At 39.1% G+C, this 16,624-nt stretch overlaps 2 protein-coding genes across 2 annotated transcripts in view; both read right to left on the bottom strand.

The window, feature by feature from the left end:
* Positions 1–16,624, bottom strand: part of LOC133632088 (uncharacterized) — a 105,027-nt gene that overhangs the window by 78,681 nt on the left and 9,722 nt on the right. The gene's annotated exons all lie outside the window — the stretch shown is intronic.
* LOC133632241 (gastrula zinc finger protein XlCGF57.1-like) lies at positions 4,741–15,986 on the bottom strand. Its single transcript, XM_062024563.1, has 2 exons — positions 15,679–15,986; positions 4,741–8,362 (listed from the first exon to the last, which is right to left on the bottom strand). Exons 1-2 carry the CDS (start codon positions 15,791–15,793, stop codon positions 6,873–6,875), a joined length of 1,605 nt encoding a protein of 534 aa, XP_061880547.1. The 5' UTR covers positions 15,794–15,986; the 3' UTR covers positions 4,741–6,872.

Here is a 16,624-nt window from a genome sequence, read left to right as displayed (position 1 = left end):
CAATATTCTAACAAGGCGCATAACAAGAATGCAAATTATTTACATTTTCTTTAGTAACTTTGAACTTCCCAATCAAAAGTTGACAGTAATGAAATGATTCTTGTTCTTTATGACCTCCAATCCTCTGCAGGTTGATGTAGACATGTGGTCCAGTCTTCTCTTCACATCTCTTACTCTTCCCCAACATCTCTTCTTTCACATCATTATTTTCTTTACACAAGCGATTTATTTGCTCTTCCACTTTCTTCATTTGACTTTTGCATTCTTTCATCTCCTCTGATGTGAACTCCACTGCCTTCTTCAAGCTAACAATCATGGCGGCTCTTTCTTTACATTCAAATCGGGCAATTTCTCATCAACACTCATTCCAGGACTTGAAGTAACTTTAAAATGACGAAACTTCAAGTCACTCACCTTCATCTTTCGTCTTTATCTCCGTTGGTGATTTGCTGGAAGTTGGTGGCGCTGATTCTCTTTCATGTTCTCTTTTAGCGGACGTCGCCATCTTAGCATAGCAGTAGTCGTCCATCTTCTATCACGTCTTCAATCTTCACTTCAGATATCGCTACAAACTCAATGCACGTTTCGTGGCTTTGGAAAATACCAATTAAAATATTTTTTTGCTATATTTGCAGTGAATCATATGACTTTAAGATCGTGAATTCGAAGAATCTCCGAACAACCATAGCATGCGGTCTTCGTCTTTTTTACTTGGCTTCAAGTAGATTTGCGCATGCGCTAGAAGCCAGCAACTTCCGTTTCCTACTCCACAACAGTGGTTTTTCAAAATAAAGGCATTTAATCTTGTTTTAAAACAATGGTTGGCAAAAGTATCTAACATCAAATAATGGACAAATACAGTTTCAAAATAAAAAATATATATATACAAGCACATGCACAGACTTTTTCCATGGCTGTTGTTCAAACCAGAAAAAGGGCAAACATTGAAGAAGAAAAATCCTACATTTTAAATACTACAATTAAGAAACAGAAATATTTTTCAACCCACTTAGTTGTTTTAGTTAAAAACCTTTAGAAAGTCAAATGATTACTCTGAATAAAGAAGAAAAGCACTAAGAGTGTAGATCTCCACCAGGACCAATCCTATTGTTCACGTGCTACTAAATTGTGTGCCATCTCATGTGTATCATGTGCTGGTATCAATCAATCAATCAATCAATCAATGTTTATTTATATAACCCTAAATCACAAGTGTCTCAAAGGGCTGCACAAGCCACAATGACATCCTCGGCTCAGAGCCCACATCAGGGCAAGGAAAAACTCACAACCCAGTGGGACGTCGATGTGAATGACTATGAGAAACCTTGGAGAGGACCGCAGATGTGGGTGACCCTCCCCCCGCCCCCCTTCTCTAGGGGAGACCGGATACAATGGACGTCTAGTATAATATTGTGACACATAATAGTGAAAGTCCAGTCCATAGTGGGGCCAGCAGGAGACCATCCCGAGCGGAGACAGGTCAGCAGCGCAGAGATGTCCCCAACCGATGCACAGGCGAGCGGTCCACCCCGGGTCCCGACTCTGGGGTCTATTTAAAGGCTAGAGTATACAAATGAGATTTAAGATGGGACTTAAATGCTTCTACTGAGGTAGCATCTCTAACTGTTACCGGGAGGGCATTCCATAGTACTGGAGCCCCAATAGAAAATGCTTTATAGCCCGCAGACTTTTTTTGGGCTCTGGGAATCACTAATAAGCCGGAGTTCTTACAACGCAGATTTCTTGCCGGGACATATGGTACAATACAATCAGCAAGATACGTGTAGTATTTTATACATACGTAGTAAAACCTTAAAGTCACATCTTAAGTGCACAGGAAGCCAGTGCAGGTGAGCCAAGTTTGGGGGTCACCCAAACAATTTTGTGGAATAGCCTTCATTTCTAAGAACAAGAATAGACTGTCGAGTTTCAGATGAAAGTTCTCTTTTTCTGGCCATTTTGAGCGTTTAATTGACCCCACAAATGTGATGCTCCAGAAACTCAATCCGCTCAAAGGAAGGTCAGTTTTGTAGCTTCTGTAACGAGCTAAACTGTTTTCAGATGTGTGAACATGATTGCACAAGGGTTTTCTAATCATCAATTAGCCTTCTGAGCCAATGAGCAAACACATTGTACCATTAGAACACTGGAGTGATAGTTGCTGGAAATGGGCCTCTATACACCTATGTAGATATTGCACCAAAAACCAGACATTTGCAGCTAGAATAGTCATTTACCACATTAGCAATGTATAGAGTGTATTTCTTTAAAGTTAAGACTAGTTTAAAGTTATCTTCATTGAAAAATAACGACATTTTAATGTGACCCCAAACATTTGAACGGTAGTATATATATATATATATATATATATATATATATATATATATATATATATATGTATATATATATATATATATATATATATATATATATATATATATATATATATATATATATATATATATATATATATATATATATATATGTACAAAGTATATAAAGGTATATACAGTATAGGCGTAATATGATCAAACTTTCTTGTTCTTGTCAAAAGTCTAGCAGCCGCATTTTGTACCAACAGTAATCTTTTAATGCTAGACATAGGGAGACCCGAAAATAAAGCGTTACAGTAATCGAGACGAGATGTAACGAACGCATGAATAATGATTTCAGCGTCGCTGGTGGACAAAATGGAACGAATTTTAGCGATATTACGGAGATGAAAGAAGGCCGTTTTAGTAACACTCTTAATGTGTGACTCAAACGAGAGAGTTGGGTCGAAGATAATACCCAGATTCTTTACCGAGTCGCCTTGTGTAATTGTTTGGTTGTCAAATGTTAAGGTGGTATTATTAAATAGATGTTGGTGTCTAGCAGGACCGATAATCAGCATTTCCGTTTTCTTAGCGTTGAGTTGCAAAAAGTTAGCGGACATCCATTGTTTAATTTCATTAAGACACGCCTCCAGCTGACTACAATCCGGCGTGTTGGTCAGCTTTAGGGGCATGTAGAGTTGAGTGTCATCAGCATAACAGTGAAAGCTAACACCGTATTTGCGTATGATGTCACCTAGCGGCAGCATGCAAATACTAAAGAGTGCAGGGCCAAGAACCGAACCCTGGGGAACTCCACACGTTACCTTAACATAGTCCGAGGTCACATTGTTATGGGAGACACACTGCATCCTGTCAGTAAGATAAGAGTTAAACCAAGACAAGGCTAAGTCTGATGTACCAATACGCGTTTTGATACGCTCTAATAAAATATTATTATCGACTGTATCGAAAGCAGTGCTAAGATCAAGAATCAGCAACATAGATGACGCATCAGAATCCATCGTTAGCAATAGATCATTAGTCATTTTTGCGAGGGCTGTCTCCGTAGAGTGATTTGCCCTGAAACCGGATTGAAAAGCGGATATTCATCCTCTGCTGAAAAGACCTAACCTCGATCCTGACCTCATGGTAAACTACCGACCGGTGTCCCACCTTCCGTTTATTTAGAAAATCCTCAAAAAAATTGTTGCACAGCAGCTAAATGAACACTTAGCGTCTAACAATCTCAGAGATTGTTAGACGCTAAGTGTTCATTTAGCTGCTGTGCAACAATTTTTTTGAGGATTTTCTAAATAAACGGAAGGTGGGACACCGTCCGGTAGTTTACCATGAGGTCAGGATCGAGGTTAGGTCTTTTCAGCAGAGGATGAATATCCGCTTTTTTGAATGCTAGGGGAACAGTGCCAGAGGAAAGTGATAAGTTTATAATATTTAGCACTGATGGACCTAATAATACAAAAAGCTCCTTAATAAGTTTCGCAGGAAGTGGGTCAAGTAAACATGTTGTTTGTTTTATCCCATTTACACGTAGCAAATCTCCTAATGTTATTTCATCAAAAAGAGAGAGACTATTTCGGAGGGCAGTATCCATCGTATATACAGTCGTATCTGTTAATAGAACCCAGTTGCAGCTGGGGCGCGTTGTCTTTAATCTCCTTTCTAATGAGTTTGATTTTCTTATTAAATAAATTATATGACAATAAACTTCCATGAATCCTGTAAAACACCAGACAGTTAGTAATATGGTTTCACATAAACATGTTGGTGAAACTGCTCATTTCTACCTAGCGATAGGTGGCTCTAACTGTAGTGCTAATCACTCACCAGCAGAAAGCCCTCATCACACTGCTAATCAATAACTACCATCTTAGACACTTAACATCACTAATCGCCAGTTAACAGCTATCATGCTAAATGTCAACTATCTTAAATGCAAACATGAAAACAAGACACATTAACGTCTTTCCCCATTACAAACATCATAACACAATCTAAACTTATATAAACACATTACTGTCTGAGCATATAAGATATTCAATTGTGTTACATCGCAATTTATTATATTGAAATTAGCCATGTGATTAAGATGGGCACGGTCTGACCAATCACAAGTCAGTAGGAGCTGCCTTGTTCTCGTGTTTGGAGAAAGCGGAAGAGCGATTGTCAGCCTGACATTGATGTGTCTCTGAGAACTGAACACATTTTTATAACTTATAACAAAATGTGTTTATACAGTAACCTGCTCACATGAGTCACATTACAGCAGGGGTGTCACACTCATTTTAGCTCAGGGCCGCATGGAGGAAAATCTATTTCCACGTGGGCGGGACGGGTAAAATCATAGCATGATAACTTAAAAATACGACTACGACAACTTCAGATTATTTTCTTTATTTTACTTCGGCCCAAAATAGAACTAGCACATTCTGAAAATGTACATATCACAAATAATCCTCTTGACAAAATACTTCAAGTTAGTTAAACATTTAGAGGAAAAAAATGGTGCATTTTCAAAACACCTTGAAGAACACAATGAAATTAGACTTAATCTCAGTGTTTCTATTAAACTTTAACTCACAACCCATCTAGGATTGAACAAAAAACAAAATAAAGCATGAATAAAAACTATTCTATGTATCAACTACCTCATTTGTCATTTCCACATACCGTATTTCCTTGAATTGCCGCCGGATATATAGTATGCGCCTGCCTAGAATTACCGCGGGGTCAAACTCGTTTCGCAAAGTAATTAGCACATGCTTAGCATTACCGCCGGCTCAGGAGTAACGCTGGGTCAAACTCGTTTCGCAAAATATTATTTTTATTAGCGCATGTCTAGAATTTCCGCCGGGTCAAACTCGTCACGTCACGAGTGACACTTCACCTGTCATCATTTTCAAAATGGAGGAGGCTGATTTCAATCATTTAAAATCACATAAATGGAAGAAGATTAAAAGCTATTCAGTAGGATTCAAGGTCCAAGCTCTTGAATATGCTAAAAAGAACAGTAATCAGCTATGTTTTATTAATATACCGTAGCTGCGTGTGTCAAATATGAGTCATTAAATGACTCCCGCCTCCTGGTGGTAGAGGGCGCTAGTGATCCTTCTTGCGACTACTCGGCTGCAGAAGAAGTGACAACAAGCAGCAACAGTTAGCAGCGATCGATTATTTTTTCCTCTCGTCTGGCCTTTTAACATGGACGATTACATATCTAAAATAAAACAGTTTTCTAAACTGGACTTTCAATCGAAGCAGGAGGTAATAATTAAAGGAATATCTCCATCAAGACAGAGAGACTTTTAAAACTGAAGAAAGATAAGGAAGACTTCTATAAACAAGTTATCGATGCTTTTGTTCAGAAGGAGCTGCGCATGGACTTCATTTATAAGTAAACGTAAGACCATAATAAAGTTTTTTTTAATAAATGTGCTTTTCATGATGGTATCCTTACATCACACTCAAATTTATAAGCGCAGGCCTGAATTTACCGCATGCCTTTGGTGAGCGCCGGAGTGAGAAGAGGTTTTAAATTAATTACCGCCCTGGCGCTAATTCAAGGAAATACGATATTAATCCTCTGCTAACTCAACAAACCATACAAACTGAGGTAGAAACTATTCAAGATTGTTGAGTTACTTCCCGTCTTCTAGACATAATGTGTATTGATAGAAAAATAAAAGCTGTGCAATGTGTGAACAATTTCAACAAAGCACAAATAAAAAGTGAAAAGACTGACAGTATTGCAGTAAATCACACACTGTTCACTTTCTTTACATTTGCACAGAAGACAATCATTTTCACAGAACTATATCAGTGTGCAGTGTCTCATGCTGCATTTTAAGTGGGGTTACTGATTGCTTATTTTACTTCTGTTTTACATTGGGTGGAGGGGGAGGAGTCACAGCCCCGCTTTACCGTGTACCTCTTGCTTGATATACTTGCTATGCTATTTGCTTGCCTAACAGAATTGCTATTGCGACATCCAGTGGAGACAATTAGAACAGCAGTTTCTTTCATTAAAAATGCAGCTGAATTTTACACTTCGCAAACTCATCTCACGGGCCAGATTGAACCTGTTATGCCCGAATGTCGAGGGAGGTGGGGGTTGGATTGTGGGTGTTAATGTTCATATGTCTCTGATTTGCACATCAATTAGTCTGAGGAGTAAAAGTTGGCACTTGGTTATGCAAACAGTTACCCAGCATCTCAATGTCAGTTTTGATACATCTCAACTTTGCAGTGAAAAAGGGTGTAGTGCAGGTTTTTGAGCGTGCACAAACTTGACACATGAGGCCCCAGGTCCCTGGACTGAAGAAGGAGTAACCAAGCACTTGAAGCATCATCTATCTTACTGTTCATGAAGGTTTCAGATACAGAGAAGACATGGGGTCATGAGTGGATAAGATTATGCTCCAAATAATCCAAGTTTGTATGAATACCTCAGATATTTGTGAAAGAAGCAGTGAGGAGGTCCTGGGTAGGGTGGATGTCACCACATATGAGCAACATACCACAAACTAAACAGCTAATTGGTTATTTTCCCTTGTGTGTTCTTATGTGTTTTACTGCATCTGCATTACGTGGGAACCTTTTACAGCACACTGAACAACTAAATGGTTTTTCACCTGTGTGTGTTCTCATGTGTCGACACAAAGAGCTGTTACAAAGAAAGCATTTGCCACAAACTGAACAACTAAATGGTTTTTCTCCAGTGTGTGTTCTCATGTGTTTTACTGCGTCTGCATTACGTGGGAACCTTTTAGAGCACACTGAACAACTAAATGATTTTTCTCCAGTGTGTGTTCTCATGTGTCGACACAAAGAGCTGTTACAAAGAAAGCATTTGCCACAAACTGAACAACTAAATGGTTTTTCACCTGTGTGTGTTCTCATGTGTGTTGTCAAACTTGTCTTAACAGAACAGCTTTTGCCACAAACTGAACAACTAAATGGTTTTTCACCTATGTGCGTTTTCATGTGTTGAGTCAAATGGCTATTTCGAGAAAAGCTTTTGCCACAAACTGAACAATAAAAAGGTTTTTCACCTATGTGTGTTTTCATGTGTTGAGTCAAATGGCTATTTCGAGAAAAGCTTTTATCACAAACTGAACAATTAAATGTTTTTTCACCTGTGTGTGTTCTCATGTGTTCAGTCAAATGGCTATTTCGAGAAAAGCTTTTGTCACAAACTGAACAATTAAGTGGTTTTTCACCTGTGTGTGTTCTCATGTGTTGAGTCAAACTGCTTTTAACAGAAAAGCTTTTGCCACAAACTGAACAATTAAATGGTTTTTCACCTGTGTGTGTTCTCATGTGTTCAGTCAAAATGCTTTTAAGAGAAAAGCTTTTGCCACAAACTGAACAATTAAATGGTTTTTCTCCTGTGTGTGTTCTCGTGTGTCGAGTCAAAATGCCATTTAGAGAAAAGCTTTTGCCACAAACTGAACAATTAAATGGTTTTTCTCCTGTGTGTGTTCTCGTGTGTCGAGTCAAAATGCCATTTAGAGAAAAGCTTTTGCCACACACTGAACAATTAAAAGGTTTTTCTCCTGTGTGTGTTCTCATGTGTCGAGTCAAACTGCTCTTTTTAGTAAAACTTTGACCACAAACTGAGCAGCTCAAACATGTTTTACCTCTCTTCTTTGTAGAGCATTCAGAGTATTTGTTGTCAGTGTGAGTCCTCATATGACCTTCACAGTCTGTATCGCTGCTCAAAGGTTCTTCAACCTCGTCTTCAGCCTCACTATCTGATAGTGGAGCTAAGAGGTTGTCTACTTGTGGTTTCTCTTCATCATCTTCAGTCTTCTCTTCATCATCTTCAGTCTTCACAGAGAGAATACTCAGTGGAAACTTGGTGTAATCAGCTTCCTCTCGTCCTAGAAGACACTCTCCCTCCTGAGTGATGCAGAGTTCCTCCTCTTCCTTTTTAATGCAGGGTGGTTGTGGAGTCTCCTGCTTCAAAGTGGAGCTCCCCCCGAACTGAGGGGAAACTTCTTCTGGATTACCGATCAGCTGCTGGACGTCTGCAAGACACAAACAACAAAAACACACTTTCTTCTATGTACTGTATGTGTGTGTAGTAGGGTTGTACAGTATACTGCTACTAATAAAGTATCGTGGTACTAATCAATTGAAATCGGTACTATAGCACCTTTGAAAAGTACCGGTACCGTTCTTTCATCTGAATGCTGCTGTGCGGCGGTGACTACAGAGCCGAGGCGCATGATGTTGAGTGTGTCAAAACGCACACACAAAGTGCATACAAGCAATAACATGGTGGAGAGGAAGAAAGGCAACAAAGGACAATTCTACTGGTTAATAAAGAGGGTGCGTGAAGTGCAATATGGAGGTATTTGGGCTTCTAAACTAACAATAAAGGTGACACTTTAAACACGGAGCCGCCGCTCTGCAAGGGTTGCTTTACACCTTTCCTGTTTGTGGGCTCCCAGACCGTGGTCGAGGAGCGCAGGGGAGACGTTCCCCCCAGGGCCCATGTTGTGTCGGGGGTAACACTGGGTCCATAAAGCTCCGCTCTTTGGTCGGAAGGACGAGGCCGTCGATTAGTTACAACTTGCTCACTTTATTTATTATTTCCACAGGGCACAACCGGACATCCACCATGCTATTAACACTCCTGCACATACTACCACTACCTCTCCTTACTCGCCCGCTCACTCACTGACGCCCGCTCACTCGCTGACGTCACTCAGACAACACGTTGACATTCTCACAAACACACATACTACTCTCATAAGTTAACCAGCTCCCCTGCTGTGCACATGTACAAAACCCAAAAGCAGTGAAGTTGTCACGTTGTGTAAATGGTAAATAGAAAGAGAATACAACAAATCCTTTTCAACTTATATTCAATTGAATAGACTGCAAAGACAATATATTTAATGTCCGAACTGAGAAACATTTTTTTTGCAAATAATCATTGAATCAGAATTTAATGGCAGCAACACATTGCAAAAAAGTTGGCACGGGGGCATTTTTACCACTGTGTTACATGGCCTTTCCTTTTAACAACACTCAGTAAAGGTTTGGGAACTGAGGAGACACATTTTTGAAGCTTCTCAGGTGGAATTCTTTCCCATTCTTGCTTGATGTACAGCTTAAGTTGTTCAACAGTCCGGGGGTCTCCCTTGTGCTATTTTAGGCTTCTTAATGCACCACACATTTTCAATGGGAGACAGGTCTGGACTACAAGCTGGCCAGTCTAGTACCCGCACTCTTTTACTACAAAGCCACGCTGTTAGAACACGTGGCTTGGCATTGTCTTGCTGAAATAAGCAGGGGCGTCCATGATAACGTTGCTTGGATGGCAACATATGTTGCTCCAAAAGCTGTATGTACCTTTCAGCATTAATGGTGCCTTCACAGATGTGTAAGTTACCCATGTCTTGGGCACTAATACACCCCCATACCATCACAGATGCTGGCTTTTGAACTTTGCGCCAAGAACAATCAGGATGGTTCTTTTCCTCTTTGTTCGACGTCCACAGTTTCCAAAACCAATTTGAAATGTGGACTCGTCAGACCACAGAACACTTTTACACTTTGCATCAGTCCATCTTAGATGAGCTCGGGCCCAGAGAAGCCGGCGGCATTTCTGGGTGTTGTTGATAAATGGTTTTTGCTGTGTTTCTGGGTGTTGTTGATAAATGGCTTTTGCTGTGCACAGTAGGGTTTTAACTTGCACTTACAGACTGTAATTACAACTGCAGTTACTGACAGTGGTTTTCTGAAGTGTCCCTGAGCCCATGTGGTGATATCCTTTACACACTGATAACAGTTTTTGACGCAATACCGCCTGAAGGATCCAAGGTCACGGGCATTCAATGTTACGTGCAGTGATTTCTCCAGATTCTCTGAACCTTTTGATGATATTATAGACCTTAGATGGTGAAATCCCTAAATTCTCTGCAATAGCTGGTTGAGCAATGTTGTTCCTAAACTGTTCAACAATTTGCTCACATATTTGTTGTCAAAGTGGTGACCCTCCCCCCATCCTTGTTTGTGAATGACTGAGCATTTCATGGAAGCTGCTTTTATACCCAATCATGGCACCCACCTGTTCCCAATTAGCCTGTTCAACTGTGGGATGTTTTTGCCACTTGTGCCAACTTTTTTGAAACATGTTGCAGGCATCAAATTCCAAATGAGCTAATATTTGCAAAAAATAACAAAGTTTTCCAGTTTGAAAGTTAAATATCTTGTCTTTGCAGTCTATTCAATTGAATATAGATTGAACGGGATTTGCAAATCATTGTATTCTCTTTTTATTTACCATTTACACATCGTGCCAACTTCACTGCTTTTGGGGTTAGTAGATACGTAGACGCGCACACAGCTGCTTGGCTTGATGCCAAATATTAGCACAGTTAAAACTGCCCAATTAGCAGTCAACTAATGCAAGTGAAATGACTACATTTTGTAACAAATTCCTACCATTTGTGTTTTGTCTTTAATAAATGTGTTTTACCTGCTACATGGCTTTAAGGCTGCAGCTAACGATTATTTTTCTATCGATTAATCTATAGATTATTTTTTCGATTAATCGGTTAATCTATAGATTATTTTTTCGATTCATCTATAGATTATTTTACCTTTTACCGATTATTTTTTATTTTATTTTATTTAAAATGAAGATGAAAAAATAAAAGTAGGCCAGTTTTTTCAAAAGGCATGGCTTTTATTTACAAAAAAAAAAGTATAGCCACTAAGTCAACATTGACAACAACATGACAAAATATTCTGTAACAATGTAAACATTTAAAACTTTTAACATTTAACAAAATTAAAAGTAGCTTATTTGCTTTTTAATGTGCAAATATAAAAGTAAACATCCAGTGCAAATCTTAATATTCTGCAATAGTATAAGCATTTCAAAAGTAAAAGTATTGCTTATTTGCTCAAATGTGCAAAAATAAAGATAAACATCCAATACAAAAAAGTGCCAATCTAAATATTCTGGAGCACTGTAAACATTAAGTATTGCTTTTAAAATGTGCAAAATAAACATCCAGTCCAACACAGTACACAATAACCAATTCTACTCATTCCAGTGAGTGACTAACAGTTGTAATGAAGAAAGGTTAGCATGTCTACATGCTCTGGGTGAGGCTGCTTCTTTTCTTGTTTACAATATTCCCAGCAGCTGAAAATAGGCGCTCAGAAGGGGTCGATGTGGCTGGAACTGAGAGGTAATTAGCCTTCACCTCAAACCAGGACTGCGAGCGAGCTGAGCTGCAGTTTAAGTTTCTAGTAGGTCAACGGGCTCATGGTGATGTTACTAGTAGTTGACTGGGAGGTGTTTATTATCATTTGGGGAGAGTCCGCTGCCTGATGCTCACCTGCTAAACACATATCTGCTCCACGCTGAAGCGCTGACTACATGCGCTATGAATACGCACTGCTGATTGGCTGATAATGCTTCGTGTGTACCAATCAGATGGTTGTGTGGGTGGGACAATGCTGCGTGTGTACCAATCAGATGGTTGTATGGGTGGGACAATGCTGCGTGCTGAGACAGAGGAGCAAAGCAACTTGTTAAGACTTTAGCAGCTAAAGTTAGCTTTAGCTTAGAAACTCGTTCGGTACACCCCCGTACCGAACCGAAAGCCCCGTACCGAAACGGTTCAATGCAAAACACATACCGTTACACCCCTAGCAGATACAAAAGACACATTCATGTTTTTGTGTAATGATGACAACGTATGCTAACGCGGACGATTGACTAGTTGATGGTTGATGGTTTTCTTTTCAAATGTTCGTCCATAGCCGTTGTGCTGCTATGATAGGCCATTTCCGCTCGACACTGTGCATACAACAACATTATTAGGCTGTGTATTGAAATACTCCCACACTTTTGACGACTTTTGGCGTGCGTTTTTCCCCTCGCTCGCACAGTCTGTTTTGCGCTCCGCCATGACGGTAGTGTGACGTAAATATGCGACGCGTCGACGCACAAAAACGGCGTCGACGTATTTACGTAACCGATGACGTCGACTACGTCGACGCGTCGTTTCAGCCTTACATGGCTTATCTGTGTACATGTATTCATAGTTTTGTTTTAGTACTTCATTAATAATTGTATTTTTCTTAAAGCACAGACCAGGAGTGGCAACCATAAATGAAGAATAACTTTATATAATGTCAGTAAAACTTTCTGTTCTATTCTAATCTAATACTTGATTATAGCAGACTATATGTAATATGGAAAATTGTAAATTGAGTGCAACAAGAAAAGCCCAATGTGTTTAATGCCTTTTAATTTATATTTTAACCTTGTAAAATTGTTCTTTGACTGTGAGTGTTTAAAGTAGTGTAAGATGTTCTGTTAAAATAAAGCCAATTTTGACATTTTTCGTAGTTCCTTTTATTTAGAAAAGTATCTATACATTTAGTACCGGTACTAAATTATTGGTATGGGGACAACCCTAGTGTGTAGTGTTTCATGGCCATTCATTTAGTGCCTTGCCAGAATGATGGATCAATGTTTACATGACTTGTCATAGACTCAGAAAAGTTCAGCTAGAATCACAGAAAGTAGAAAACATCTGCTGCGAAGGACATTAGGATACTACAAACTAACAGTGGGGAAAAAGTCAATATTGAAATACATCGCAAAACTAAAGAAGATAGTTTCTATCTGAAAGAAGTCTGTAGTTAAGAAGTTGAGGACTTTTTTAGATATTAAATGCAAGAAATGTGATCCACTTTCTGTACAACTGCAATGATCATTTTATTTACTTTGTTTTTGACACAATTTGTCCAATAAATAATACCTATCATCAAGTATACATTTATACAACATTAATTTTAAGTAGTTTTTTCAATTTTGTAAAAATGTCAGTAAAACTCCATGTCACAATATTACAATAGACTATTGTATCGTGACTCAAGTACCGTGATACATAGTTTATCATGAAGTCCTTTCCAATACCTCGTCTAGGGCTGGACAATTATGGCAAAACATAATAATCACAATTATTTTGAGGGATTTTGGAATCACGATAAATAACTAAATTATTTATTAATTTGAAAACGTAAAAACAGTAGCACCAAAACTCAATTTTAAATATAATCTAAAAGAACAACCAGATATACATTAGTAACAAATAAATAACACGTAAAATAAAAATCATATTAACAATAAATTAAAATGACTATAGCAATATGAAAAACTAATCTAATTCAGGTTTTCTGTTATTCCGTTTTTTGAATATTCATGTCACACCCTGGTGAAAGTTCTCTGTTCGAATTTGGGGCTTTGTTTAATTTCAGGCACATTTTTAACATAAACTATCTGTTATTAAAACATATCATACCATAGCACCACCAAAGGAATTCAATACAACTTTTTTAGAAAAAACAAGAAGATAAGAACTACAAATAAACACAAATATTTAAAGAGGCTCAGATGTTTGTAACTTAAAGGCCTACTGAAAGCCACTACTACCGACCACGCAGTCTGATAGTTTATATATCAATGATGAAATCTTAACATTGCAACACATGCCAATACGGCCGGGTTAACTTATAAAGTGCAATTCTAAATTTCCAGGGAAACTTCCGGCTGAAAACGTCTCTGTATGATGACGTTTGCGCGTGACGTCAAGGGTTGAAGGAGACATTTTGGAATAGCACGGTGGTCAGCTTAAGTTGTCTGTTTTCACCACATAATTCCACAGTATTCTGGACATCTGTGTTGGTGAATCTTTTGCAATTTGTTCAATTAACAATGGAGACTGCAAAGAAGAAAGCTGTAGGTGGGATCAATGTATTAGCGGCTGGCTACAGCAACACAACCAGGAGGACTTTGAGTTGGATAGCAGACGCGCTACCGTGAGTACAGCTTTGGCTTCCAAACATTTGATCGCTTGCCCGTACGTGCGTGGCGCTGTGTGCATGTCACATACGTAACTTTGGGGAAATATATGTTTCTTGCCGACTCTGATGGCGGCTGGGGTGTCGTCGAAAGCTACAACGCCCGCCGCCGCGCCGCTATCGCACCGCTGTCCTCACCTTGACTTCCTCCGTCTCCGGGCCGTCGATCGCTGGAACGCAGGTGAGCATGGGTTGTGATGAGCAGATGAGAGCGGGCGTAGGTGGAGAGCTAATGTTTTTAGCATAGCTCTGTCGAGGTCCCGTAGCTAAGTTAGCTTCAATGGCGTCGTTAGAAACAGTATTGCTAGGCTTCGCCAGGCGGCACAGCATTAATCGTGTGGTTACATGTCCAGAGTTTAATAGTAATATTAGTATTGTTGATTTTCTGTCTATCCTTCCAGTCAGGGGCTTATTTCATCTGTTTCTATATGCAGATAAGCACAATGCTATCACGTTAGCTACGTAGCTAATGTGCTTCGCCGATGGATTGTCGTGGAGATAAAAGTCACTGTGAATGTCCATTTCGCGTTCTCGACTCTCATTTTCAAGAGGATATAGTATCCGAGGTGGTTTAAAATACAAATCCGTGATCCACAATAGAAAAAGGAGAGAGTGTGGAATCCAATGAGCCAGCTTGTACCTAAGTTACGGTCAGAGCGAAAAAAAGATACGTCCTGCACTGCACTCTAATCCTTCACTCTCACGTTCCTCATCCACAAATCTTTCATCCTGGCTCAAATTAATGGGGTAATCGTCGCTTTCTCGGTCCGAATCGCACTCGCTGCTGGTGTAAACAATGGGGAAATGTGAGGAGCCTTTCAACCTGTGAAGTCACGCTACTTCCGGTACAGGCAAGGCTTTTTTTTTATCAGCGACCAAAACTTTATCGTCGATGTTCTCTACTAAATTCTCTACTAAATCCTTTTAGCAAAAATATGGCAATATCGCGAAATGATCAAGTATGACACATAGAATAGATCTGCTATCCCCGTTTAAATAAATAAAAATCATTTCAGTAGGCCTTTAAGACTTATTTTCATTATCATTCAAATTTGAACTTTACAGTATAACAAAAACACTACCAGCTATCTTATTTGACCATTAGTGTTTGAACAAAGCATACATTTGTTATTTTCTTGTTCTTTATGACCTCCAATCCTCTGCACGTTGATGTAGACATGTGGTCCAGTCTTCTCTTCACATCTCTTACTCTTCCCCAACATCTCTTCTTTCACATCATTATTTTCTTTACACAAGCGCTTGTTTTGCTCTTCCACTTTCTTCATTTGACTTTTGCATTCTTTCATCTCCTCTGATGTGAACTCCACTGCCTTCTTCAAGCTAACAATCATGGCGGCTCTTTCTTTACATTCTTCAACAAGGTCGGCTAATTTAGACTTTTAGGGCTTGAAATAGTTTTCAAATGACAAAACTTCAAGTCACTCACCTTCATCTTTCGTCTTTATCTCCGTTGGTGATTTGCTGGAAGTTGGTGGCGCTGATTCTCTTTCATGTTCTCTTTTAGCGGACGTCGCCATCTTAGCATAGCAGTAGTCGTCCATCTTCTATCACGTCTTCAATCTTCACTTCAGATATCGCTCCAAACTCAATGCACGTTTCGTGGCTTTGGAAAATACCAATTGAGATATTTGTTGCTATATTTGCTGTGAATCATATGACTTTAAGATCGTGAATTCGAAAATTCTCCGAACAACCATAGCATGCGGTCTTCGTCTTTTTGCTTGGCTTCAAGTACATTTGCGCATGCGCTCGAATCCCGTCACTTCTGTTTCCTACTCCACAGCAGTGTTTTTTCAAAATAAAGGCATTTTAATCTTGTTTTCAAACAATGGTTGGTAAAAGTATCTAACATTAAATAATCTGCAACTACTCTTTGAAAATAAAAAATATATATATACAAGCACGTGCACAGACTTTTTGATGGCTGTTGTTCAAACCAGGAAAAGGGCAATCATCGAAGAAACAAATCATACATTTGAAATACTACAAGAAATAGAGAAATATTTTTCAAGCTACTTAGTTGTTTTAGTTAAAAACCTTTAGAAGTCAAATGATTACTCTGAATAAAGAAGAAAAGCACTAAGAGTGTAGATCTCCACCAGGACCAATCCTATTGTTCACGTGCTACTAAATTGTGTGCCATCTCATGTGTATCGTGTGCTGCTATGACAATAAACTTCCATGAATCCTGTAAAACACCAGACAGTTAGTAATATGGTTTCACATAAAAATGTTGGTGAAACTGCTCATTTCTACCTAGCGATAGGTGGCTCTAACTGTAGTGCTAATCACTCACCAGCAGAAAGCCCTCATCGCACTGCTAATCAATAACTACCATCTTAGGCACTTAACATCACTAATCGCCAGTTAAC

This window comes from Entelurus aequoreus, linkage group LG17, assembly GCF_033978785.1.
Source record: "Entelurus aequoreus isolate RoL-2023_Sb linkage group LG17, RoL_Eaeq_v1.1, whole genome shotgun sequence".
Classification (NCBI taxonomy): Eukaryota; Metazoa; Chordata; class Actinopteri; order Syngnathiformes; family Syngnathidae; genus Entelurus; species Entelurus aequoreus.
Note: the sequence above shows the minus strand (reverse complement) of the source record. Positions and strands in the feature narration are given on the sequence as shown.